The sequence below is a fragment of the Lutra lutra genome, chromosome 16 (assembly GCF_902655055.1).
Source record: "Lutra lutra chromosome 16, mLutLut1.2, whole genome shotgun sequence".
NCBI classification, from domain to species: domain Eukaryota; kingdom Metazoa; phylum Chordata; class Mammalia; order Carnivora; family Mustelidae; genus Lutra; species Lutra lutra.
Genome location: NC_062293.1, coordinates 3253221 through 3281146, shown reverse-complemented (window position 1 = coordinate 3281146; position 27926 = coordinate 3253221). Strand labels below are relative to the sequence as shown.

Sequence of the window (27926 nt, the reverse complement as noted above, 5' to 3'; positions counted from 1 at the left end):
GTACTGGGAATCGTGTTAGATCTGCAGAGAACTGGCATCAACATGGAGTCCCCAGACCTCCTTCACCCAGTTCCACAGCGCCACCGTCCGTACCTCACGTAACCACAGGACAGTTACTGCAACCAGAAGCCGACAAGGACGCGTTGCCGACCGCTGGCCAGCACTCCCACTCCCGCAGACGCCACCAGGCCTCTCACTGCCTCCAATCCAGGAGCCCCATTGCCCGTCATGTGTCTTCAGTCCCCAGTCTGTGACAGCTCCCTAGTCCTTGGTCATGGGCTTGAGCCCTGGCAGAGAACTGGCCACTTATTCTGTAGAACGTTCCCTGGTTTGGATTTGTTGGGGGTTTCCTGATCTCACGGAGGCTGTGCACTTCCGGCGGGAACGGCACAAAGCATGAGGCTGTGTTCCTCTCAGAGCATCATGGCCAAGGCCCGTGACGCTACCCCTGACCTCACGTGGCGAAGGTGAGCAGCGGGTCTGTCAGTGATGTCCCTTGGAAACTGGTGAGTGCTGTGAGGCGAGGACGCACTCTGCCACCGCGAGATTTTCCGGCTGGGCTCAGCCCATATTTCCCGCTGCCCCAGCCCAAGAATCAGGCGCTTCCCCCACGACCCCAGGCTCCTTGCAATGGAGGGCGGTACTGAGAAACCAAGGTCAGGGCACCGGGGGGTACAACACCGGCGAGACTACCAAACCGCCTCCCGGCCTTCCACAAGAGCGCCCGCACCCCCACAGCCCCGTCAGGCCTTTCCACTTGCTAACCTGCTGGCTGTGGTAATGTCTCTCTCCGTTTACTAGGAATACCGATCAATAGGTTTATTGGCTCTCTATGCTGCTCCTGTGAACCGTTCCTATCTTTTGTCCTATTTCCTACCGTCTTCTTATTAATTTGTAGGTACTCTCCCTAAATAATGGATAATAATCCTTTGCTTGTAAGTGTTCCAGATATTTTCTCCAACTACCCTGGGTGCGCTAACTTTTCTGAGAGCTTCTGTCACACAGAACAAAATATAAATATTTATATGTTAAGTTCATTCGTATGAAGCCAAGTCTGTCAATTATTTTTTCTTTTATGATCTGGGTTTTTGGGACCGGTTTAGGAAGTGGTGTTCCTTCCCAATGAAACTGTACTAATACTCACTTTAAAATTCACATTATATGCATGTATGTATATAACGTGTACTTTGTATATATTTACACATTTTTGTCACTCTATACTTTGAAAAACGAACAAACACCTTCAAACTGAATACAGGTCCAAGTATATAGAATAGAGGGGGGCATCCCTGGGTGGCTCAGTGGGTTAAGCATCTGCTTGATTTTGGCTTAGATCTCAGGGTCCTGGGATCGAGTCCCGCACTGGGCTCTGTGCTCAGCAGGGAGTCTGCTTCTTCCTCTCCCTCTGCTCCTCCCCGCGCACTCTCTCTCCCTCAAATAAAGAAAAGTAAATAAAAATCTTCACAGTACATGTAGTACATACATGCACATACAAACGTACATAAAGTGCATATTAACGTCTCTATACTTTGATCTGTAATCCACCTGGAGTTTCTTTGTTCGTTCTTTTAAGTACAGAACGACTAAGGAATCTCAGTGTTTCCTGAATGGACGATCAGATATCCTTACCATTTGCTGAGAAGCATACCCTTCCCTGCTGCCGGGAGATGTCACCGTTGTCTGGACAGGTGGGGACTAAGGCACAGACCCAGGAGCCAACGGCCTGGGGGGTCCGTCCTGGGTGTCCCACTGGCAAGCCGTGCGTCTTTCCACATCTGTGAATTTGCTCATCGAGGAAATGGAGATCTTCCCGCTTCACAGGGTTATTGGGAAAGTGCTCAGAGCAGCGCCGACACCCAGGAAACACTCAGTGCCGGACAGCTGCTGTCGTTACGAATGAAGCTTGCACACACACGCTGGTCCACCCAGCCAGCAGTATCCAAAGAAACATATAATGTCAGCCAAATATGTGATTCTGAATTTTCTAGTGGCCACATCAAAAAACTAAAAGAACAGGTAAAATTAATTAGAAAAATCGTATTTTTTAAGATTTTATTTATTTGACAGACAGAGATCACAAGTAGGCCAAGAGGCAGGGATAGAGAGAGAAGGGGGAAGCAGGCTCCCCGCCAAGCAGAGAGCCCGATGCGGGGCTCGATCCCAGGACCCTGGGATCATGACCTGAGCTGAAGGCAGAGGCTTAACCCACTGAGCCACCCAGGTGCCCCTAGAAATAAACTGTATTTAATCCGTCTATCTGTAACATCCTTTCAGCATATTACCAACATAATAAATAACCAACAAGACACTTGGCGTTATTTTCTTCACACTCAGGTTTCAGGATGTGGTGCTCTTTTACACGGGAGCACGCTTCGTGTTTTCCACTATGGCTGGTCAGCAAAGGGCTGAGACTGGGGCTGGGCTGCTCACTGATGTGGCTGTATATGCCTGCAGCAATGTGGCGGGTGTGTGTGTGTGTGTGCATACATGCACACATGCAAGGAAAGAACCAGAAGGGCTGAGCATCCACTCATGACACAGAAAGAATCCCTCGGCAAACGAGAAACAGAGGAATCTTTCCTTAACATGACGAACGTGTCTACGAGTGATTTACAGTGCGTGTTACGCTTCGTGGGGGAAAGGCGAAAGCTTCTCCAGGAAGACCGAGAAGAAACGGAGCGTGTCCCTCTGGGCACGTTGCTTGGCACTGGGCTGGAGGATTCTCTAGTCCGAGCTTTCTCAGGCAAGGAGCACAGGAGACTCAGGTCCTAACGCCCCAGCCCGCTAAACAGGGCGAGAAAGAAGACGTCGGGATTGGAGAGAGGGAAGATGAAGAAATGCAGCCACCACCTCCACGGCTGGTCCGACTGTCCACGCAGAAGAGGGAAAGGACGCGAAGACGAGCTGCTAGACCATCGCCAGGGCTGAACGGCACCGCGGCCACGGCAGGATCCACGCGGCCGCCCGCGTGCTGTCCGTGTGCTCACAACCTCCAGGAAGCAGGTGCCCGGTAACGGGCCGATCAACCGGCAAGCGTCAGTGGAAGGAGACCCGACAAGGCTCCTGGACCTGAAGACGACCTAAATGAGTGGAGAGGGGAGCCGCGTGAGGACCCGTCCGCGAGCGACCACTTTCTTCCCGGGTGACCTCCAGAGGCGGTGCCTGCGGAAGGAATCACGGCCCCGGTGGGCTGGAGTCGATCGAGCGGGACCTGTCAGATCGCGTGGGCCCGGCTTGGGAAGGACGAAAAGAACGCAGCGCGGAGCCCCAGACACGCGCCCTCGCCGCGGGCCAGGCCGGCCACACCGCCGGCAGGGAGGACAGCCCGCAGACGCGCTCTCCTGCCAACGCTGCTGGGGGACGCCGCGCACAGACGCCAGCAAGTGTGAGTAGGAGCGGTCAGCGCAGCGATCGCGGCGATAACGCAAATCTGGAAACCCCCGGAGTTCCACCGGAAGTGGAATGGGTTTTTAGAGCCGCGTTACATCCCAACGGTGAAATACGACGTTGGTAAAACAAACAACAGGCTCCAGGACACAAGTCGGTACTTCTCAGGGACACACAAAAGTAAGAACACGAGCTACCAGAGTTACAAGAAAACTTCTCTGGAAGAATTTTACATCAAATGCAAGAACAGAAAGTGTTAAGGACCCATCAAGACATTTTCTAATATACAAACCCGGGACATAAACCGGCCTTTCTTAGGAAACTTCTGGAAAACAGGCTTCTATAAACTTAAGGTAAACCCAACACAGAAAACACGGGGGACCCCTTCCACCAGAGCAGGAACCCCAGAATGACGTGTGCCCAAGTCCCCCCAGACGCCAGAGTGAGGGAAGGGGAACGACTCCAGATTTGAACAGAAGGACGCGCCCTCTCCAGGCGGACACAACGGACCGATGTGTTCAGGCAGACAGAAAGCACCAGAGAGAAGCTCGGGGCAGACAAGGATTATCTCAGAAAACCTCCGATAATTTCCAAGCAAACCAGGCAAAGGACAAGCAGAGGCGGAGAAGAGCTCCCGGAAAAGCAGCCTCGTGCTGGGGAGGCCATGCGGCAACTCGGCAGACGACACCACGTGCGACCGGGAGTTGACGGACCTCCGAGCCGGGCGGTCCAGCAGCCGCACAGAGCGCGGTTTTGGACTGGAACTAACCTGAGTGACAAACAGCTAAACCAGTTTGCCCCCAGGAAGATCTCCAAGTGGGACAGGGAACTGCTGGTTTTCACCCGTTAGTCCTTTCTACAATCTTCTTTTCTCCTAGATGGCACACAGGGGCTGAAATCAGCCCAGACCTTCCAAGTTTTAAAGGTCGAAGGGAGTCAGTGTTGGTTCATGGTGGGTTCCACTCTTTCTGTGAAGACTTAACAATACTTGAAAAATTACTTCCACTGAAAATGGTTATCAACCCACTGAATTTCCTTAAGGTAGAATTTTTTTAAATGAAGATATAATTCATAAACCACCAAATTTTTTTCAAAGTGTACCAGTCAGTGGTTTTCATGCATTCACAAAGCCATGTGACTACCGCCAGCATTTAATTCTAGGGCATTTTTAGCACCCCCAAAAGGGAAATTCCATTCCCATCAGCAGTCGCTCACTCCCCAGTCCCTGGTAGCCAGTAACCTTTCCATGTGTGTGCACTCGCCCCTGTACAACAGTGGCCTTCTGTGTCAGGTGTCTTCCCCTCCGCGTTTTTAGGATTCAGCAATGCTGTGGCATGGAAACGTCCTTCCTTTTTGTGGCTGAATTCTATTCCGCTGTAGGACGGTACCATATTTGGTTTATCCATTCTACAGCTGAGGGGTAATGCCGTTATAAGCATTCATGTAAACCTCTGTGTGGTGTGTGATCTTTTAAAGCATGCGTGCACATCACCGTGACAAAGATAAATTCTCTAATATTGTCTAGTTTTCCACCTGGATCCTACCTGTTCTTCAAAGTGCAGCCCCACAGCCTCCTTCCATGGCTCTCTCCCGTCACCTACCACGCCCCATACACGGGAAGGTGCTGACCCTGATTTATAAGCTCCACCTCTGAACATTCTATGATTCTATGAACTAAGGTTCCCATTCTCAAAGCTGAAAAGTTTCTGCTGGGCCAGCAGGCTTTGAGGTGACCACAGAGGAATCACGGTCAGTATCCCATTAGCTCGGCAGAAATACTCCTCCGCCCACTGTAGAAGGAAGAGACAGTTAACACTGTACTGGGTCAAAAGGAAAACGTTTAAAGATCAAACAAACCTAACAGTGTTATAGGAGGGCAGCGGCGACCAAGCTATCTGGGAAGTTCATTCTTTAACTCGATTAAACTAATGCATTACAGGCACCAACCATTCGTGACAAATTCGATTGCTATTTCCAGAAGTGATCTTTCTGGTACTTTTACTACTTGAGCAGCGATGATCAAATCGACTCACTGGGTTTTCTATGTACTTCTAAACCAAATTCAATTAGCAGACTTAGAGGGAAAAATGCCCAAGCTTCCGAAGTGTGCACACAAGTAACACCACGGTGTGAAACTCCAGCAGCTCTCCGACAAGTCCGAGGCGGTGGGGTGGGAGCACAGGAGCTCGCGGTCTGCTGTTTTCTGCCTGGGACATCCACGCTGCCGTGCGAGCACCGCAAGTCCCCTTCCTGCTTCCTCTGCTCCCTTTCTGTCACCCCTTTCTCTGTAAAACCACAAGACCAATGTTACGAAATCCACGCTCCACCCATCCTTTTACTCAGCTGACAGAGAACAAAAGGAACCAGAGGAGACGAAGCCCTCATGCGACAGCCGAGCTGGCCAGGAAGAGGGACGGTGCCCACACTGTGTCGTGGGCAGAGCCATGAAGGCACCACACAAGTCAGCGCGGCCAAACTTCCTCCTGCTACCGGCTACCGATTTTAAAACAAACTGGGCAGAAACCACTGTTTTGTTTAAAATCTCGTCTCCTTGTTTCAGAAGGCAGGGGGCTTCAGGACAATAGAAACAAGAAAACTTTTAATCTATTTTTGAAAGCGTGCTTCTTCAAGATTCTCTTCAAGCTCTTAAGAAACTGTTGTTTCGATGTTTACTTTCTAAAAAAACAAAACAAACAAAACAAAACCAACAACCTCCCTTCCAGTGTCAAGAACATTCCCACCGGGTCTGGAGGCCGTTCTCGGGTGGCGGCAGCTGCCATCCCACGAAGGAACAGCCCGTCTCCCTGTGTGAACGCTCTCCGCCCGCTGCCTCTGGGCCCCGGAAGGCCGCCCGGCGAGGGCCAGTAGGGTCCACATGTGCAGGAGTGGGAGAGCATGACCTGAGCACGCGGTGACGTCTGTCCCAGGAAGCTCGGGTCACACCGCGGACAGCAGAGCCGGTGGCCTCCTCTAACCCGGCAGCAGGAGGAACGGAGACAAGTGGATTGCTTTAGAACAGATCCTGGAGGCGGACCACCTGGCACATGAGAGCGAGGAAGGAGTCGGGCTGGACTCCCGACATCTGCGTGCACACCTATGTGACCGGCCGCTATGTCCTGGGATGGGGTGAGCTGGGTCACCCTGAGTGAGACCCCTTCGGGCATCCTGGGGGGATGACGAGTAAGCCAGCAGAGCCTAAAGCTCTGAGGGCGGGGGCGGGGGGCGGGGCAGAGATGTGGCCGGCTGTGGTGATATGGGTGGGTGGGTTCTAGAAAGCTGTGCTAACCCTCGGGAGCCCAGCACTCTGGCCGCATGCCCGGGAAGGCCAGGGCGGGGCTCCTGTGAGCCCCTGACCCCACGGCTCACCATCACGCACGTAAGTGCCCCTTGCGTGTGCCTGTCATCAAGGACCCCCCCACGTAGTCTACACTGCTGATGCGCGGACGTGGGACGCAGGCCCGACGGACGCTCCCGCACGTCTTCTCAGCGGGGCACGCGACAGCCCTCCTGTGCTCGCGGGTGCCAGCCAGCACGTCAGCACCGGGTGGGGCTGCTGTCAATGGGGACATCACCAGCACACAGAGCGAGGACGTGGCACCCGACGGGCTGTAAAGCCCTCGTCGACAGCGGGAGCACGGGGCAGGGAAGGCAGGGCGCCACCGTGTCGCACGTACACGGGAACCGGCGGTGGGCCCTAGGCGTTCTCCACGGGCCTGCGCACCCTCGCAGACCACGGCCGGAGCACCGTTCTCGTCCTGGCTTGGCTGACACATTTTAGTGAGCGCACACTCACCAAGACGGACCCACAAACACTGAGGATGGACCGTAGGAGCGGAGGCAGCACCCGGAGGAAGGCGGTTCTTGAAGCTCCCGTCACGTCCAGCGGTGACTGCAAACGCTCAAGAGCGCCGACCGCCGGCGAACAAAGAGGGAGAAGCGTGACCCACTTTACAAAACTGCCACCCCTTCCCTGAGGCTCCCGGAGAGGCAGCTCCTCCAGCCCCTCTCGCCAGGGACAGAGCTGGGGGTGGGGTCTCCACCTTCCCCATTCCCAGGAGTTCGGAACTTGGAAGGAGAAAGGAATCTGACCCAGCGCTCTCTCCCTCTGTAAAGGAAAGAGCTTTATCATATGCTCGACGTGGGGATTTTCATGGAAATTACCTTCTAAAAGTATCAAATTGAAGTAAAGTCTATCGCCAATTACAGGGCTTCAGAGTCATCGGGATAAATGCCGCTGCTGGCGGTTCAGACATCCGGGAACTCTGCAAGCCCGTACGTCCCTTCTAACTCCGACCAAGTCAGCGTACTTAATGCCACAAACCCCACGTCACAGAGCGACTGCACAGATTAAATTTTATACTGCAAATGCAAAGTGCCTAATTAAACACAAGGCTGTAAGTAGTGCTGCGGAACGTGAAACTTGTCTGTTTAGGGCAACGCGGTCCTGCCAAAAAGTCCACCATAGTACTGGTCGGGAAACAAGGCATCTGGGGACACATCCAGAAAAAGACGACTGCTCGCGGGGGTAGCCAACCGCCCCCGGAAGACTTGCCCTTCCTTTCCCCAAGTCTTCAGGCCCGTGCTCGAGTGAACTGGGTGACTGCGGAGTGAGCACCCAGGAGCATGACACCCCACCGCACCCCACCCCCAAGGCGGACAGACGGTCGATAAAGGGTATGAGGACGGCTGGCGGCCTCTTGCTAACCACACAGGACTCGCGCGCTGTCCTGGGCGAGACTTGCAGGAGATGACAAGCATTCAGTTAAGTATACTAACGACTAGGAGGGAAAACGGCACGTAGTGAGGTACGACAGCAGACGGAACGGGTGACTTGCCAACAGCGGTTACGAACAGACTGGTCATCCCACTTGAAATTACTTTCAACTCCTGCCATCTAACTTATTCAGGGACATCAGTCACGGATTCTTTAGAATAACCCTCAATGGACACCTGAATTCCCACTTAGATTACCTACCTACCCGGACAAACACCCCAAGCCCCTAAACAACAGAACTGCTCTTAAAACGAGTCTATATAAAAATCCCTTTTAATACTAACACCCTCCCCCATTTTTAAAGAGGACTGACCTCTCTGAGCGGCAGGGGTGTAACGCAGGGGTGACAAACACCTGGCTAATGACCCCGGGGGGGCCTCTCCCCTAGCCACACTAGGTGGCCCACAGAGGTGCCTGCATGCTGCCTGTCTCATTAATGTCGTGGACAAAACCGTGAACCCCAGAGGAGAAGGAGACAGTGCTGACGGAAACGTCCAGAAAGCCTCTCCACCAGCCCCCTGACTTGCACAGCGCTCTCGGGAGGATCTGCCCGGCCACAACAACTTACACTTGTACGTTTTTTTGTGAGGCTCTTCTCCCAATGTGAAGTACAAAATTGTGATTTTTAACTCCAAGAAGAGAAAGAAAAAGTTTGCATTTACTATGTGACTGTTTAAAGTTTCATGTCACTTTTTTTTAAACCCAGATTTGACGCAAAATAACATATTAAAACATTCTTCAACAGGTTTGCATGTCATGCTTACATGAAAAAGAGCTTTTCTCTTGCCTGTTTCGAAACTAGCTGCATTCCAGTCGCACGTACCATTCCTTACTACCTCTGCTGCATTGTACATAAGGTAAAACAACTTTAAGGGAAAAGAAAGACGCTACCCGGAACCCAGCCACTCCGTTCACAGGTACTAACCCAAGAGAAGTAAGAGTGTGTCTTACAGGGACTCGGTCATGCCTGCTCACAGCAGCTGACTCCAGTGGCCCAAACTGGAAATAACCCGCACACTCGTGACAGGTAAATGGGTACATAAAACGTGGTCTGTATAGATAGTGGAAATGAAATAACTCGGCAATAAAAAGGAAAGACTGACGCCCCCAACAGTGATCGCAAACGCCTCGTGCTGAGCGAGAGCCAGCGCCAGAGAATACACTGTACGACTCCGTTAATGTAAAATTCTGGGAAACGCAGACTCATCTGTAGTGACAAGAGGCAGGTCTGTGGGAGGGCGGGCGGCTGGGCTGCAGACAGACAAGAAGACTCTTCTCAGGGCAACGAAGTGCTCGAAGTCTTGACTGGACGGCGGCTTCACTGGGGTAAAGCAATCTGTCACGCACACCATCAAACTGCGCACCCGTCATGTGCAAGTGCCTCCGTGAAGTTCTTCGGGGGTGCCTGGGTGGCGTCCGACTCTTGGTTTCAGCTCAGGCCATGTTCCCAGGGTGCTGGATGGGGCCCCCGTGGGGCTCTGAGCTGGGGGTGAGTCTCTTTGGGACTCCCTCCGTCTCCCTGTGCCCCTCCCCCACCCCACTCACCCTCACGCTCACGCACGTACTGTCTAAAATAAATAAAATCTTTTAAAAAAATAAAGTTAATTTTGTTTCAAGAACTACAAGAAAAGGGAACCTGAAAAGTGTACTGAAACATGAGCACAGCACATGAGCACATTCACTGACTAAAGCTATTTCAATGTCACCTCTGGCGTGTTAGGTCGCTGTGGAGGCCCTGCGAAGCCCTGGAGTGTCAGCCGGTGACAGCCGTGGGTGCTGACACCCCCCCGCCGACTGATGTCCCTGAACACCTCACCAGACCCTTCAACAGACCCGACCGGAAAGGTAGATATGACTGTGTCACTACCGCAGCTCGCCGGCCGTTGCAGAAGACAGACAATTTGCTCAAGCCACAAACGGCCCGAGTTTTCAAAAGGAAAGCTGACTGACGAGGGATCTGTAAGAATGCATCCTGGAAAGAGTATTAGAAGACAAAGTAATCAAGCAAAGGTCAAGCTCCTTTTGACCAAGAGGTCCCTGAACAGGGACTGTCTCCTCTCTCCTGACCAGAAGGGCTGTAAAACCTCTCTGTTCACAGCTAAAGCATGGTTCATGTGAACTCACTTTCAAAAGTCCCCAGCGCGTTTTGGGAACACAGATGCCTGATGTCCATCAGCGGGAAGGGGACACAAGTTCAACGACCGCCCACATCCAGAAAACGTGGAGAAAGTGAAGTCAGTAACAACCCACAAGGCGGGAAGCCGACGGATCCCACCTTAACTTTGCTCCTGAGGGGCCGCATCCGAACTCCCCAGAGAAATGGAACGGGATGAATGAAACACGCACGATCCACAGAAACCAGCTGCTCTACCTACAACGTAAGGTCCCCGAGAGCTCCGCTCATGCCTGAGCCCCACGGCCTGCAGCACCCCCAGCTCTGAGCAGGTGCTCGATAAATGCCTGTGGAATAAATTAATGAGGAGCGACCTGGGGAAGAAGCCGCTACGGTCTCCCCACTCTGACTGACACACTAGACGAGATCGTAGAACAGTCAACGCTCACCCCACCAACACTAAGAGGAGAGAGAGAGAAAAATATTTAAACATTCTATCAAAAAGCAATGATTAAAATACAATTCGGTGAGGGGCTCCGGGCTGGCCCTACCAGTGAAGCGTGCGAGTCCTGATCTCGGGCCGTGAACTTGAGTCCCACATCGGGGGTTGAGCCTACTTACACACACACACACTTCAATGCTGGGAAGGGCACATTAATACGAGCATACATGAGTGAGACGTCAACGTGTCTGTGACAGTACCTACGAGGAGACTAAAAATAAAAAGCTAAACTCACTGACCCAGTGATTCGACTTGCTGGAAACGAGCCTAAGAAAACAATCAGAAATGTGGGCGACCTTCTACCAGCGATGATGTTACAGCGTTGTCTGTTTTAAGAACAAAGTGGAAACTTCTAAACAGCCAACAAGAGAGGTTAATGAATCACGGGGGGCGCATCCGCACACACTGGTTTGGCAGAGGCAGGCCACCATGGGGCCCGCGCAGCCCTGCACGTCTCGCTGTCACATCTGGCTGGCCAAGGAGACGACACGGCACAGCTCGCTGGCTCCGGGGGAAGGGGTCTGGCTCGCCTGCTGCCGCTACAAAGGGTGCTTGGTCCTTGGCTCCTCAACTGCAGACTGACCCAATTCAAGCGTGGCCACCATCGAGGCCCCTCACGTCGCCCCCGTGGGACATGGGGCGGGGAGGCAGCACTCCCAGGCTGAGGTCCTACTGTCTGCTGCGCTACAGCTTCCACTCCCGTGTGAGGCTGCAGCGAGCCGGCTGGCCTGCTGTCCTCTCCTCTGGGGTCTGGTGTCGCCCTCTGCTATGAGCACGGGCCCTGCCCTGACAGATGCCACTAAAAATTATCCATGTACAAATTTTAATAGCAGAGAAAAACACGTGTTTTCTTTCTTTCTAGGAAGCTACAAAACAATCTACAGAACTAGAACACATTTTTAGTTTTATTTGTATAATCCTACATTTTCCCAAAAGGACTCAGGGGGGGTCAACATGCCGGAATAACGCACAGAATAAGAAAAGACTCCAAGCAAAGTACACCCAACTGTGCACAGCAACGGGCCCGGGGGTTCCGGATGCTCCTCCCTCCACTTCCACACGCTGCTGAAACTCTGCACTGCTCAGTCTGCCCAAGCGGTGAAGGATGAAGGACACAACTACAGCCACCTCCCAGGCCACCTGGAGCGGGTGAGCTTGACACGAGCCCCAGAGCCCCGAGGGGAGTGCGTGCTGCAGGGGGGCCCTTCTGGCAAGGTGACTGGGCCTCGCTTCCCCTGCAGGTTCCTGGGCCTGGCTGGCCAGTCCCAAGGGGGACAGGGGAAGGATCTTTTTAGGTCACTTCCCCTGCTGGACAGACCGGCGCTCCAGGATGGCATCAGTCCAGGGGCTGCCTAGCAACAGAGCAACACAAAGGGAAGGTGTCTCTAAAAGGAACAGAATGAAAACCACACAGACTCTTGGGGAACCTCAGGTGGGGAGGCCGCTAAACCTGGTAACTATAACAGAGGAGTAAACAAACCCTAGCCCGGCTGTGTTGCTTTTTTTTTTTCCTCCTTTTTCTTCTTTTTTGATCTGTGGAGCCTCTTCTTAAAAACCTCTGCTTGACTTCAGCTCAGGTCATGATTCCAGGGTCCTGGGATCAAATCCCGCATCAGGCTCTCTGCTCAGCAGGGCTTCCCCCTCTCTCTGCCTGCCTCTCTGCCTGCCTGTGCTGTGTCAAATAGGTAAAATCTTTAAAAAAAAAAAAACCTCTGCTTGAAAGCTCCAAACCCTCTAAGGGGAATTCTAAATGGCCTGGAGCAAAACCGCGTCCATTAGAGGTTCCAGCCTGAGACGCAGCTACACCCAGCCGGCACTCCTCACAACCCTGGACACAAAACGACACACAACTCCTCACACTGTCAGTTCACACAACCAACGTGGGAAATGATGAGATCCACCCCTGGCACACCAGCCCAAGCCAGGGCGCTGCCGTGTGGCCCCAGGCTGGGGGTGGGGGGAGCGGCGGCGTTCCTGAGCAAGGGGCTCTTCCGCACCTGAGCTCCTCGAATTGAGGAACTCTGAAAGCGTGCGTGTGTGCGCACGTGTGTGTGTGCGCGTGTGTGCATGTACGTGTGCGTGTGCGTTCACTTGTTCCTTCCCGGATCCTACCCTGGAAGATCCCAGTTCAGCAGGTATGGCTGAGTGGGGCCCCAGAAAAAACCACTTGCTTGCTTGATTTATTTGACGGAGAGAGAGATACCACAAGTAGGCAGAGAGGCAGGCAGAGAGAGGGGGAAGCAGGCTCCCCGCCGAGCAGAGAGCCCGATGCGCGGCTCGATCCCAGGACCCCGAGATCATGACCCGAGACGAAGGCAGAAACTTTTTTTTTTTTTTTAAGATTTTATTTATTTATTTGTCAGGGACAGAGGGAGAGAGAGTGAGCGAGCACAGGCAGACAGAGTGGCAGGCAGAGGCAGAGGGAGAAGCAGGCTCCCTGCCCAGCAAGGAGCCCGACGTGGGACTCGATCCCAGGACGCTGGGATCATGACCTGAGCCGAAGGCAGCCGCTTAACCAACTGAGCCACCCAGGCGTCCCCGAAGGCAGAAACTTAACCCACTGAGCCACCCAGGTGCCCCAAAAATTGCTTTCTTAAAAAAAAAAAAAACCTCACCCAGAGTCTGTAGATTAGCCAGGTATGGGAACCACCACGCTAATCCCAATTTCCTAGATTACAAACTGCAGAGAGGTTAAACAAAGCACTTGTGTGTTTATCTTTGTAGGACACGTGACTATTCCAACCATAAAGGGTCTCCATCTGGGGCGCCTGGCTGGCTCACAGGAGCATGCAACGCTTGATCTCATGGTCATGAGTTCAAGCCCCACATCGGGTACAGAGATTACTTAAAAAAATTAAAATGTTAAAAAAAAAAAAAAGTCCATTTGGAACACAGCTGTAATTACAAGTTCAGATGTCTGAGAGCCAAAAATTCAGGAAAGATTTTAATTCCATTTTTTTTTAACCACTGATGTTTTAACCCCAGTCTCTTATCCAAATAGTTAGAATTTTACAGTTTAACAAAGAATGTAGCGACATTCTACTAGTTTAAATGACTTATCCTAAGACAAACAAAAATCCCACTATTCCACAAACCCTAAGATTTTTAAACAGAACTAAAACATAATTCTGCACACAAGGCACCACAAGCCTACCTTTTACGTTACACAAATACCAAACAAGTCTGATGGCATCACTTCTTAAAATCAAATTCATCCCAATGCAAGCATGATTAGGCCACTATCATTTTCCCGATGCCAAGGAGACCAGAGACCTACTCCTCTCACCTTCCACGTTCACCTGTGAAACTCGGGAAGCTGCACCCCGCCCATTCCCCCTCCCCTGCCATCCTGTGCGCAGTCCACAGTTCTATTCTGGGGACAGCACTTGCCTTGAACCCTTATAAAGGTTACTGAGGTTTTCTCTGCACATACAAATGTGAACTGATGCATATTTAATAAAGTGGATACATAGGAGCAACCTGGGTTTTCACTCAGCATCACACAGCCATCCTCCACGCCTGTAAGCACAGATCTCCTGTTCTTTTTTTTTTTTTTTAAGATTTTTATTTATTTGACAGAGATTACAAGGAGAGAGAGAGGAGGAAGCAGGCTCCCTGCTGAGCAGAGAGCCCCATGTGGGGCTCGATCCCAGGACCCTGGGACCATGACCCGAGCTGAAGGCAGAGGCTTTAACCCACTGAGCCACCCAGGTGCCCCAGATCTCCTGTTCTTAAAGACGCACCTGATACTCCGTAATGCCGACACAGTGCGGTGTAATGAAGCATCTCCCTCCTGATGGGACAGTTAGTGCCTCCCACATTCTGACTCCCAGAGCCAGGCTGTGGCTCACGTCTGAGCTCACGTCACCCATCCTGAGAGTCTCTGTTACTCCAAGTGCCACCAAGTCTCACAGGGACTGTTTCCTTCAGTCCCGCTGCTCCAGGCTGAGATAGGTGAGGTGACCTTGGAGATAACACAGAAAACGAAAACCGTGCCAACATCCTAGGGCCTATAAAAACCGCTTTAAAAAGTCAAAAGTGACTTCTAATTATGTACTTTTCTCTAGCAATTGAGTTTTTAATATAAAGATGTGTTATCTTTATAATTTCTTAAAGTAGAAGTTTAAATTCCTCTGTAGAACGCTATAAATACATTTATGTGTTTAAGAAAATGGGAGCTTAAGAACAGTAATATTTAGCCAAAAATTCAATTTTGTATCCCTGTAGTCTATTGGGGGTGGAAATTAAACCAAATGAGTCCTTGCCATGAGTGTGTGGGAGAGGAACAGCACCTCGCCTGCTTCCCCCACACGAGAAGTCCATCATGTGACTCGAGGAAAAGGCAGATGTCTGGGAAAATAATCACCACATCATGTTATGCCAACATCACCGTCAAGAATAATGAATTCCTTTTTCCTAACAAGCACCATTGTTCAGGGATGTTTCCATTACCTGAAACCAAGAAAAATTCTCCTTACTCTCAAAGAAAGTACAGAAACATTCCTAAGAACTGGCTGCCGTAACACGGCCTTCCGACTGAAGACGTGCTTTGTTCTGATGTGTAATCTGACGACAAACAGGGTTGCTGAGGAGCAGAAACAGGATGGATGGGTCAAAGTTGGCTGCTGCTTTGCACACACTCTCCTCTACCCTTGAATTAGGAATCCTCTTCGAGAACCAGAAATGCTCACCCAGACTAGACAACGTCGTACCAGGACCATAATCCTTACTGTCCACGTGGAACATTTCCCCAGGAGGGAACTGCCTGCCCTTACAAGAAGCATCCCAGGGACAAGAGCACTAGGGTGATGCGGCTGGCAGAACAATGGCCCCAAAGATGTCCACATCCTAGTCCCCAGAACGAGTGGATCTGCTCAATCACGTGGCAAAGGGGAACTGATGCAGACGTGATGGAAGTCTACACGGCTGCCCGGAGGTGGGGGGATTTTCCTGGGTCATCGGGCAGGCCCCACGGGATCACCAGTGTCTCACAGGGAGGAGGAGGAGGAGGAAGTGGAGGAGGAGGAGGAGGAAGTGGAGGTAGAGGAGGAGGAAGTGGAGGTGGAGGAGGAGGAGGAGGAGGAGGCAGGAGACTCCATGTAGGAGCGATGAGACCTGAGACAGGGTTTCACAGTAACTGCCGGCGTTGAAGATGGGAGGAAGGGGTCAGGAGCCACGGGACACAGGTGGCCTCCGGAAGGTGGAAAGGGAAAGGAAATCTCTCCAGGAGACTCCAGAGAGATCCCGCCCTGCTGACACCTTGGTTTCACCCCAATGAGACCCATTCCAGACTTGCAACCCCGGAAAAGCAACGTAAGAAATTTGTATCATTCAAAGCCACTAGAGCAGGCACAGGAAGAGAACACGGTGCAGTCACTCCCTCCATCTCTCAACGGTGCTGAGGGCGTAGCTCAAGTCCCAGCCGCTTCCTACCGCAATGTCCAGCTGCTTTTCTGATCTGTTAATCATTGAAAAAGAAAATCAACAACCCAGGTCTCATCCTTATCAAACATCTGTCAAACACCTTAACACTTCCTGAAAAAGAGTGAGCTCACACCACAAACCACCTCACTGTGGAACAGATCAGCCCCTCCTAAAGAATTTCTCTGCCACACGCATCTTTCCAGAATAGAACAATCCTACATTTCATCTAAATATTCCTTTTGTAAGATCTGTACTGGAGCCTCTGAAAGCTCGGGAAGTGTCTGCATAACCCCCCCCCCCCCCCCCGCAGCAGGTCAGCAGTGAGGGGCGTCCCACCTGGTTACTGCCACAACCTGTGGCAGGGGAACCGAGCCCCCAGATAAAGCCCAGAACAAGCAGGGGCGCCTGGGGGGCTCAGTGGGTTAAGCCGCTGCCTTCGGCTCGGGTCATGGTCTCAGGGTCCTGGGATCAAGCCCCGCATCGGGCTCTCTGCTCAGCGGGGAGCCTGCTTCCTCCTCTCTCTCTGCCTGCCTCTCTGCCTGCTTGTGATCTCTGTCTGTCAAATAAATAAATAAAATCTTTAAAAAATAATAAAAAATAATAAAAAGCCCAGAACAACCAAAGAACGCCTGAGGTTAAAGGGAGACAGGAGCAGACAGGAGCTACTTCAATGGCCTTTGTCTCCCTGTCAAACACAGACGGGGAGAGGGAACATAGCTTGAGCAAGTCCCTCAACAAACTCCGAGGGAGCCTACAACCAGCCTGGCGCTGGGCCTCTGGGTGGTGGCCGATCACAATGCTGGAGGAGCCCAGGCACGGGCAGTAAACGTAAGTAGTAGGAGGTGATGAGTGCTGTGGGGTGGAGAGGAGCCCGGGGAGGGGCGTGCAGGTGGTCTCATGAGCTGGGCAACTGGGCAAGTCTCCCTGGGGGAGCGGGGACTAGAGCCGAGGCCGGTGGGCAAGGGCATCAACCATGAGGATGTCGGGGTGGAAGGCACCCTGAGCCCCGGGAACAGCCAGAGAAAGGGCCCAGAGGGGGACGGTGCCAGATGCCTCCTGGTGAATGGGCAGGGCAGGAGGCGGGTAGATGTGTGAGGGTTCAGATCTCAGGGCGGGGGGTAGAAGGGGGCTCTCTGAGGTCAGCAGACTCAGAGGAGCCTCCCCTGCACAGCACGGACAGAGCCGGAGGGTGTGTTTTCTAGAGTGAGATCACAAAGTCTAGGGTGGAAACCGTATTTCTGTTGGGTTATTATAAATCCAGGAAATAATCTTTCAATTATAATCCTAAGAATCTTTTCAGAATTTCATTTCCTCCATGCTTTGTCTGGACACAGAGGGAAATCACTAAGGTCTTTGTCAAGTTGCTGAACAGAGTGAAGGAGCCCCTCCCTTCACATCAGGACAAGTCACGCAGGGAAGGGAGGAGAACCGCCTGGGGAGGAGGCCTGCCTGACAAGGCCACCACGAGACCCAGAGGCTCAACTCCGAGGAGATCCCCCCAGGACACGGTGGAGCTGTGCGCCAACTCCATCACCGTCGCACATGGCCCTGACACGAGTGGGAGGCCCCAGGTGGAAACAAGGAGGCGAGCCCCAAGCCGCCTGGGATCCTGGTATCCCCTTACAGGAGCGTCCACAGCTGGCCCGCGGGAGCCGCTGGGCGAAACCTGGCTTTCGGAACTCCTTCGAACACAGCAAGCTGCCGGCATTCTCAGCGCACGGAGGGTAGGAATCTAGCCCTCCGGTGTGTTTCAGAAGCTGCAGGGCTGAAGTCCTGAGTCAGCATCCTCAGTGACCCCACCAGGGACTGTCGCCCGAATGAGGCCCGGTGCAAACATGAGCCTCTCCTCTGACCGGAGACGAGGCCGCAAAGTCAGAGTGTCGGCTAGCAGATGCTGGAAGATACTGTGCCGTTCCCCAGAAGAAACTACTCTTCAGCAGTCCTCTCCCATGTCACTGCCGAACTTGGTTTTCCAGTAGCCTGTTACGTGTCACCACAAAGGGCAAAAAGGCAAGGAAGTGGCAGGACAGGGTCCCTGCGAGGGGCTGAGGCCAGCTCCAGTGCAGGCCCGCAAGGGGCACGATGACTAAGGTTAACCCTGCCCTGCTTACCCGGCTTTCTCAAGAGAGTCCCCCTGCCCGGGTGCCACGCACGCTCTGGCCCCAGGGGATCCTCAGAAGTCAGGCTGTGACACTCCCATTGCCATCACACCAAGCCTGGTTCCCCAGAGGCCCTGGGAGGGAACTCTGGCCTCTAAGCCAGCACCATCCGACAGATGGAGGAGGAGGAACGGCCTCTCCCATTGCGTCCACCAACTCCTTCGACTTCCACCCTAAAACTAACAAGGGGCTCTTTTGATCTCAATCCGCTTCATAACCCCCAGCACAGGTCTTAACCACAACACTATCTTAACTGCCAGGACACGGAACTGTGTGCCCTAATTCTGGGAGAAAAGACGAAACATTTAGAAAGCTTCTAAAAAGTGGACAAGGTACAGAAAAGTGGAGGAGGGGTCTGAGACAACGGGCATAAGGCGCGGGTGGCACAGGGGAAGCGACTGGGTGTTTGCGGCCTGCCTTCCGGGGCGCGTCGCACGCACCACCCCGTCCCTCGCCTGTGGAGGGGCGGGCACCGCGGATGCTGCTGCGTGCAGGGATGCTCCTGTCGCATCCGACCCTGGGGCCAGGTGTGTTCCCCCAAAGCAGCTGGCCCCCAAAAGCAGAGTGAAAGCTGGATCGCCACAGGCTCCCGGGGCGTCCGCTCACATCTGTCAGAGCACCTGTCGCATGTTCTTGAACTCTCCGACCACACCACGAGCTTCCTGAAAGCAGGCTCACACTTCAGCATCCCCGCAAACACCCCGACACCAAGAAGATGATGAAAAAGGGGCTGAGCCGGCGGAGGGCTGGCGGGGCCACCGGAAAACAGAGGGCAAAAGGCAGAGAACGGAATCGGCTGTTTCTTCAAGCGTGGGTAAGGCGGTGAGAGGTAATGGTAACGAGAGTTCGCTAAAAAAAAGGGAGGAAAGGGAAGTCTGGAGGCAGGACTGGAACGGAGAGGCAGGAGACCACCTTCAGACAGGCAGGGTTTGAGATGGTGACGAAGGTCAAGGGGAACGCCCGGGCGGATGAAAATGCAACACTGCAGCCCGAACTCCCAACACCCTCTTCGCCTCCGTCACCGGGGCGGCTGGACGCTGCGTCGGGGGCAGCGCGCAGCTTCACGGAAGCTAACAGGGGCTCACGCTCACGTGGCCGGCAGCGGCCGGCTCGAGCGGCCCCACAGACGGACGAACACGAGCCCCGTCCTGCCCGAGCTCCGCGGCGCGCCGTGAATCGGTCTGTAATTCAAGACTGGCTCAGAAGAGTTTTCAAAATGTTTATTGAAAAAAGTCTACAGGCGGCCTGGCCGGCTCAGTCGGTGGAGCGCGTGGCTCTTGATCGTGGGGTCGTGAGTGCAAGCCCCACACTGGGGGTAGCGCTACTTAAAAAAAAAACAACCACGAGACTCTGTGAGGACATACAGTATCCCCAGATTAAAGCAAGTCTCTCCATCCCACATCACCCTCCAGCGGCCGCCCTCTGCCCGCCGAGGGTCCGCTCATCTGAAAGGGCCACGCCCGCAAGGCCTCCTCTGCAGACCTGGCTCCGCCCAGCCCTCCAACAGGGGGGCAAGACGCCGTGCCCAGGATGACACCCCTGGCCCTCTTCTGGGTCAGCACGAGATCTCCCCACTTCCCTGGGCTCCACTCCCACTCGTGTGCTGCTGAGTTCTTGGGTTCCAGCGACAAAGCTGACTATCTAAACGGACCTCTCTCAGGGGACGGTCTCTAAAACCCCCCGAGGTCCACTCAGTGTGTCTAAAACCAAGCACCTGCGTTTAACCGGAGACCCTCCCCAAGCAGTGATCTGCGTCACCTGCGCCATCTGAGACAGTACCCTGGCACCACCTGGAGCCCCGCTCATCTCCCACATGCTGTGTCTCCCTAAACCCTGGTAACCAGTCCCATGCTCTTCCCTTGTCTTGGAGTTACCGCCCCCTCCAGCCCACCAGGACGGCTGTGACAGCTCCTTAGGGGTCTCCCCACTGCCCAAGGGAAGCACACCAGGCAGTAGGATTTCTAAAATGCAAAATAATCATCATGAAATACCCCAGTTCAATCCCCCAGGCTCCTCATGGCTCAGAGACTGGTGACTGGAAACACAGAGAAGCCCTCCAGGACTCTGGCCTCCTCTCTAGACCCTGTCTCTGGCCTTCCAGTCTCCAGGTACAGAGAACCAGGCAGTTGCCCAGGGGAGCCAGGTCCCCCTCCCCACTGGCCCTGGCTCGCTCTCTCTGAACTGTACCGCTCGGCCACATTCACCGAGTTAGCACCAACTCAGCTTCCAAACTCCAGTTCTGGGAAACGGCCTCTGTCCAATCAGTCCCACCCCAACTCCAGGCGGGACTGCGCCCCCTGCCCACCCAGGGTTTTCACGTACACACCTGCCACAAACACTCTGACCCTCGCCCCCCCCAGCCTGCCGCCACATCTGTCTTCCAGGCGCAAAGCATCCCCGACAACAGAGGCCGCGTGCCGCAGAGTGACGGGGGACATTCTGGTGTGTGCCGGACACACCGCCTGCCCACAGCAAGCCCACAACGGCGCTACTGAGGAGGAACGGGTTTTTAATAGCATCTCACCAACGCCATCATTCATACCCAACGTAATAATTACAATACGAACTGTAACAACACCAGAGAAAAGCAGTCATCTGAAACAGAAACCTTGAAGATTCAAAAAAAGAAAAAAAAAAGTGAAAAACAGGAAAAGACTCCGATAAGGAAGGTCACATCCTGACCCTTGCAGGAGCCAGGCAGCACAGAAAGCAGCTCATAACCGCCTCGCCGCCACAGAAACAGAGACACGCTGTCGCTGACACCATCCTGGAAAACGAAGACTCACGAAAACCCCCTACAACCCATCTTGTTTCTTCAGTCAATGCGGAAAGAGAAGCAAAACAACGTTACCAGCAGTTTCAGAGGATGTGGGACTCATTTCTTGAACATTCTAAGTAACTCTCCACCTCCTCCATGCCTCTATTATTGCAACTGAAACTAAGCAACAATAATTAGACAATCGAGAAGCAGTGTGGCAACAAAGCCAACGGACAGGTTCAGACAAAGTGCTCGTGTTCAGGAACCTACTGTCCAAGCCTTTCGTGTGGGAGGGTGAGCAGGAAAGGGGCGGACAGGCCTCTGCGGGGGGGCGGGGGGACTCCAAGCTGAAGCTCCAACCTACGCCGCACTGTCCAGAGGCGCGCGCGTGCACACACACACACACACACTCGCCTCCTCCCTGGCGGAGTGACCTATATGTGAGCTCTCAACCTTGAAACCAGAAGGCACTCTCCTTCCAGCTCTTTCTACAGAACTACCTGATCTTCAAGGCATGAAACACATGAGAAATCATCTATTTGGAAAGACTGTTTCTGACTGCTAAATGGGACATTTGCAGAGGGGCAGGTAGGAGCCTTATGACCCCACAGACTGACCCACCTATCAGTATAACCGAGACCCGTAAGAGCTACCTAAGTCACAATTTCTCCTCTAAAGGAAACATTTGCATTTGCCCAGAAGACAGAATACAGGCTAAAGATCATCAATCGTTAAGAGAGAAATTAAGGAGAGGTAAATAGGTGACCACCACAATTGGTCAAAATCTCACCCCAACCCCCAGTGCGTCTCCCATGCTGAAAACATCAGAGTGAGAAAAACAGTCATTTGATTCGTTCAAGGCCATTAAAAAAAAAAAAGTTAATCTCAGTCGAGTAAATAAAGAAACCAACATCCCACATGAACAGGCAGGTCATAATACACAAATACGCAAAAGAAATTTTTTTCAACCTAGCTGGCAATCAGTGGATTTAATGAGGTGCCATTTTATAACCATAAGGTTGGGTTCAAGAAAAAAAAAAGCTTTCAAATGCAAATCCTCACCGCGGCATATCCACAGTGACACTCAAGCGTGTAAGTCCATACATGGCTAGGAGCGAGGTACATGGGTCCTGCCCTTTTGGAAAGCAAATTGGCACCACGCACCAAGAATTCTAAAAATGTTTACCCCACCGACATGTTAATATCACCCCTGGAACTCGACCTTAAAGACCACAGAATGAGTAATTATGGTAACCTTATGTTCCTTATGGTAACCTTATTTTCTAAGAAAACCCTGACTTCATAATGATATTCTTTTCCATAACAGCAAATCACCAAGAGTGTAACTGAATTCGACAACAATGAAAGACGTTCATTGAAGAACAGGGAAAATCGGTTTGGCATTCGGGCAAACACGTACAGAAGAGTGTTCTGGTTTCTGTTTGGGATGGAGAGCTGAAGACAAAAGCTCAATCACTGAACATTAACTTTTGCCACACGGAACCTGGTTCAGCCTATTATTCCCTCAAGAGCTGCTGAGAAGCTGCTACCGGGTACCAGGCCCCACGCTGGTTCTGGAGGCACGAAGATGAAAGAGCCCGGCTCCCCTGCAGACGGCGGGCTCCCACTCGCCAGACCACAGCAGCCACCATGCCCGCCGCTGCCCGCACCTCCTTTCATCTTCGGAGGGTGGAAGCCTTGCCCTGGCTAAGAGCCACATCTCCGCGCCCTCGCAGAGCAGCTTACTTCTGAAAGGCCGGTTTTCCCTCATGTCCAGACTAGGGGTAAGTCTGAAGCTCATAAAACGCCAGCAGAGCAGAAACTGTGCTCAAGAAGTAAAGGCCATAAACGGCACTGGAGGTTCAAAGACCTTAAGAACCTGCGCTCAGGGGCACCTGGGTGGCTCAGTGGGTTAAAGCCTCTGCCTTCGGCTCAGGTCATGGTCCCAGTGTCCTGGGATCGGGCCCCACATCGGGCTCTCTGCTCTGCAGGGAGCCTGCTTCCACCTCTCTCTCTCTGCCTGCCTCTCTGCCTGCTTGTGATCTCTGTCTGTCAGATAACTAAATAAAATCTTAAAAAAAAAAAAAAAAAAAGAACCTGCGCTCAGAGATGTGTTGATCTTGTCGGACTTGTGAGGCAGAATCATCACCACTGAGACTTCCAGGTCACTGCCGATGGCCCTGCCCATCTCTGCCTCACAGCCTGTCCTGGGAGAGGTGGACGACGCCAGCAGCTCCCGGGGTCCAAACCTTTAGAGAAGCGACCTAAGGACCCTCTGAGTATGCACATTCATAAAAACTTCCCCAAACTGGGGTGCCTGGGTGGCTCAGTGGGTTAAGCCTCTGCCTTCGGCTCAGGTCATGGTCTCAGGGTCCTGGGATCGAGCCCCACATCGGGCTCCTTGCTCAGCAGGGAGCCTGCTTCCCCCTGCCTCTCTCTCTCTGCCTACTTGTGATCTCTGTCAAATAAATAAAATCTTGGGGCGCCTGGGTGGCTCAGTGGGTTAAGCCGCTGCCTTCGGCTCAGGTCATGATCTCGGGGTCCTGGGATCGAGTCCCGCATCGGGCTCTCTGCTCAGCAGGGAGCCTGCTTCCCTCTCTCTCTCTCTCTCTCTCTCTGCCTGCCTTTCTGTCTACTTGTGATCTCTCTCTGTCAAATAAATAAATAAAATCTTAAAAAAAAAAAAAACTTCCCCAAACAAACCTCAGAAGGGCTCCAGAGTCAGTCTGCGGGATAGAAATGTCTGCTCAAGTTCAGAAGTCACGGAGGGGAGTGGTCAGAGTCTTTTCTGGGACAGGGTACCCTACGAAAGCAAAAATACCTCTTCCTTCTGCAAAGAGAACCGTGAAGTCCAGGAAGAACCATGACCTAAGAAGATTACAGGAGTCTTTAAAAAAAAAAGTCCCAATTATTTCACAGTGTTTAAAAAGAAACTGTGGGGACAAGTTCTACCAGCCACAAGCAATAGGGACATCTTTCTTCAAATGTCAATTAAGCTTCTAGAAAATCACTAATTCCACATCTTTCACAGAAAACTAGGCTGGAAAAGGACTTGCGTTTAACTGTCCCCATGCGCCCCGCCCCCCAAGTCTTCGCAGTCCGGTGTGTCACAGCACGCGGGCAGCACGAAGCACGCTGTACCTGCCTGGGGAGGGAGTTAAGAACCTCTGATAAACAATTCTGTATCACAGGAGTGTCACGGGAGGAAGGACTTCCGAATTCAGTGGTGCAGTCGCTGGATGGACAGAACACCAGACTCTGCAGTCCAGAAAGTCTGTTCTGGTGATTTCTGAACTTCTCTGTAATGGAACACGAAAACTTCAAAACTCGTTCTCTTTCTTCGGCATATTATATGAGAGTTCTCTTCCGAAAGTCCTTTAGGCCAAAATGGCAGCTGGGAAATCAGTCATCTCCCCAAATGGCTCCAAACAGTCCTAGGCTACCTCACGGCACGACAGAGGTTCTAGCTTCTCTGGAGCGTCTAGGCAGGCATTCCCTGTGCTTGCAGAGTGCACCGTACAGTGCTATGTGCATGGCTGTCTTAGCTCTGGAGGCAGATTCACTGTAAAAACTACAAGGGAAACGGACAGCTCTGGAGACGAAGGGAAACCTTGAAGAACTGAGAATCTTATTCTTTGTATGACCAACTTAAGGTATTAGGTACTTTTTGTGTGGGGAACACTATGAGTGGGGAGCCCTCTTGGTTCCTCCAAAATACACAGAAGATGACATTCTTAACTATATAAGGGGGAAGAATAAACCTCTTTCTCATCTTTAGTGTGTGGTCAGCAGACTATCGGCCTCCAGGGACGACTATCACCTAATCTCCAGAACCCACGACTGTTACCCTATGTGGCAAAAGCAGGATTAGCCCTGCAGAGCCGAGGTTGTTATGCTGGATCACCCTGGTGGCTCCAGTGTCATCACAAGGGTCCTAAGAAGCAGCAGATGTCAGAGAGAAAGGAGAAGGGGCTACGGGCTGGCTCTGACGATGGAAGGTGGCCCAGCCACAGAGTGAAGGTGGCCTCCAGAACTTGAAGAGGGCAAGGAAATAGATCCTTCCCTAGAACCCCCAAAAAAGTAACACAGCCCTGCAAACACCTTGAGCCCAGTGAGACCACATTTGGACTTCTGACCCCGAAAACTATATGATCATACATTTACATGCTGTTCTGAGCCACTGTTCTGTTCGTGCTAATCTGTTACAGCTGCCTTAGGACCGAATGCACCGGCTTCCATTCACCCCTCCAAGTACAAATTCGTGTCACGCCTGTTGGCAAAGCAGCCACTGTATCAAAAGCGAACAGACCAAGAGTTTCCTGCCTCGCCCGGTGAGTACAAACGCCAGCAGAGGGCAAGAAGAAAGCCTGGCAGGAGTGTGGGGTCCGACAGATTAAATGGCAAGAGGAGGCAGACAAAACGGCAGCGGGCACAGCGCGAGAGGCCTCTCCTGTGCAGAAAGAGAGGTATGGAGGGGACGAAAACCCTCTGGGACCAGCCCGGAGGTGGCGTTTTTTCCCAATCACAAAAGGAGAGCACTAAGGCTTTTACTTGGAAGGTGACTAGGGGACATCTGACGGCCGCCGTCCCTAGGGCGCTCTCACTTCAGGCTGCCAGTGGGTCCTGGGGCGGCGGCACGCTGCCCAGAACCCGCTCCGGGTCAGGCTGCAGGTCACAACGCCGCCTCTTCCCCCTCCGCAGTTCCACAGTGACTTACCTGCGCCCAAGCAGAAGTAAGACCTGCCCCAGTGAACAGGCCGGGAGCGGTCCCCGCAGCCACGCGAGCCCGTTGGACTCCGCGGGGCATCCCCACCGCTACAGCCCACGGCAGCTCACCCCCGTCCGAGCTGCCATCCCCAAACCCTCACCAACGCGATGTTGGCAAATTAACCAAAAGCATCTCCCAAGAACCCCCGGCAAGCCTGCCGTCCTGAGCGCTGGGCGGGAGGAAGGTCCCGGCGGGCGGCCACCAGTCCTGGGGATAAGGTCAGCAGGAGGGGGATTCGGGAACTGTCCAGGGGGACGCCGTGCGGCGTGAGGAGCAAACTTGGGGGACCCCGCGCGCGGCCCGGGGGTACCGGAGCCGCTCGCCGGGGAGACGGCGGCCGGCTGCGGGGCCCGCGCCCGCCCGACAGCGCCCGGGTCCCCGCCGCTCCGCCGCCGCGGGGGAAGCCCGTGCGCTCCGGGGCCGCCCGCCGTGCGTGCTCCCCGCTCGCGAACAAAGACGCGGACCCCGACACAACTTGCGGACCCCACCGAGGCCCGAAACTAGGGGGCCGCGGACGGGGCCTCGGGGCGCTCGGGCGGCACCGCGCGACCCCCGCCACCCCCGCCCCGGCCGGCCGCCCAGGGCTCGCGTCCCGCACCGCCGGCCCCGCGAAGCGCCAGCAGCCGGAGCCGCCTCAGGCGCCCGGACGGACACGGCAGGAAGCGCGGGAGGGGGCGCCCGCACCGCCGCGCCGCGGGCCGCACTCACCGTAGCTGTCGTCCTCCTCCATAGTGCCGGCGCCGCACTGAGCGCCGGTCCCGCCGCTCGCCTCTCGAGCCCCGCCGCGCCGGCCCCACGCGCCTCGGCCCGGCTCGGAGCCCCGCCCCCGGCCCGCGCCGACGCCGCCGCAGCTGCCGGCCCCTCGCCACCCGCGGGGCGCCCCGCCCGCCGTCCGCGCGCGCCCCGGCACGCGGCCGCCGCCCGCACGCGCCTGCGCACGCGCGGCCGCTCGGGCCCCGCCCACCGGACCTGAGGCCCCGCCTGCCGCCCACGCGCGCGCACCTCCGGGCACGCCGCCAACCGCAGGCCCGCGCCTGCGCACGCGCGTCCGCGCGGGACCCGCCCCCGGGGCCCGCGGCCCCGCCCGCCGCCCACGCGCGCGCACCTCCCGGCACGCAGCCAACTCCAGGCCGCGCCTGCGCACGTGCGCCCGCCGGGTCCCGCCCCACGAGGGGCCGAGGCCCCGCCTCTCTCGCCCCCTCGGGCCCCGCCCGTTTCGGGTTTCGCTAGGGCGGCGCGGGCGGCCCTACCCACAACCGGCGGAGGCTGCCCACGGGCCCAAGGTCGCGTCCGGCTGCTGAAGGGCAGGGTGGTCTTCGCTGACGTCAGCCTCGAAGGTCATGCCGGCCCTAGCTCGCCCCGGAGGGCCGTGTCCTTGGCCAGAGGCCGCAGAGCGTTTGAATTCATTTACTTCTGCGCTCCGAGCCTCAGCCCCCGAGTGTCCTGACTTCCCTGCTTTTGGACATCCCTTCACGAGTCCCCGAATTTTCCTGGATCACGTTTCAAAGGGAGCCGCTTCATCTCCCCTCATTTCAGGATTTTCGTGACCCTGATTCATCCTGTCTGAATGCACACGTTTCTAGACTGTTCTGGGCATTTTTTTCTTTGGCTGCACGAGGCTTGCCAGTCCCTCTACCCCTGGTGAAGTCAGCGGCCCTTTGCCGAGCTCAGGCAGCGGCTCAGCTCCTGGAGGCTGGAGGCCTCTGCTCTCCCAGGGCTGTCCTCCTTAATGAGCATCTGCTTGCGTCAGCCCGTGAGGGGACACCAGAACCAACTGGAAAGTCCCGTGTGGGAGATCCTGTCCTGAGAGCTCTGACCAGCAAGCCCAAGGGGGTGCAGGGGCCGGGCGCAGGTGGAGCTGAGGCAGGACCCAGCAGGGCCCTCTCTCCCGGAGGTCTCCCAAATCTCCCAACTCTCCCAACATCACCACTCTAAACCCCAACCACTGAAATGTGTTCCTACCTGACCTTTTAAAGGAATTGCTCAAAAGACAGCAAAAAAAAAAAAAAAAAAAAAAGGGATCAAGTGAGACCTTGAGAAA

The 27926-nt window shown here is 54.1% G+C and overlaps 1 protein-coding gene across 1 annotated transcript in view; it reads right to left on the bottom strand.

The window, feature by feature from the left end:
* Nucleotides 1-26738, bottom strand: part of CYTH1 (cytohesin 1) — a 79177-nt gene extending 52439 nt beyond the window's left edge. The window contains exon 1 of the mRNA XM_047706506.1: nt 26594-26738. Coding sequence (XP_047562462.1) covers nt 26594-26615 — 22 coding nt within the window. The 5' untranslated portion in view covers nt 26616-26738. The remainder of the gene's footprint in view (nt 1-26593) is intronic.
* Between the last annotated feature and the right edge of the window lie 1188 nt (nt 26739-27926).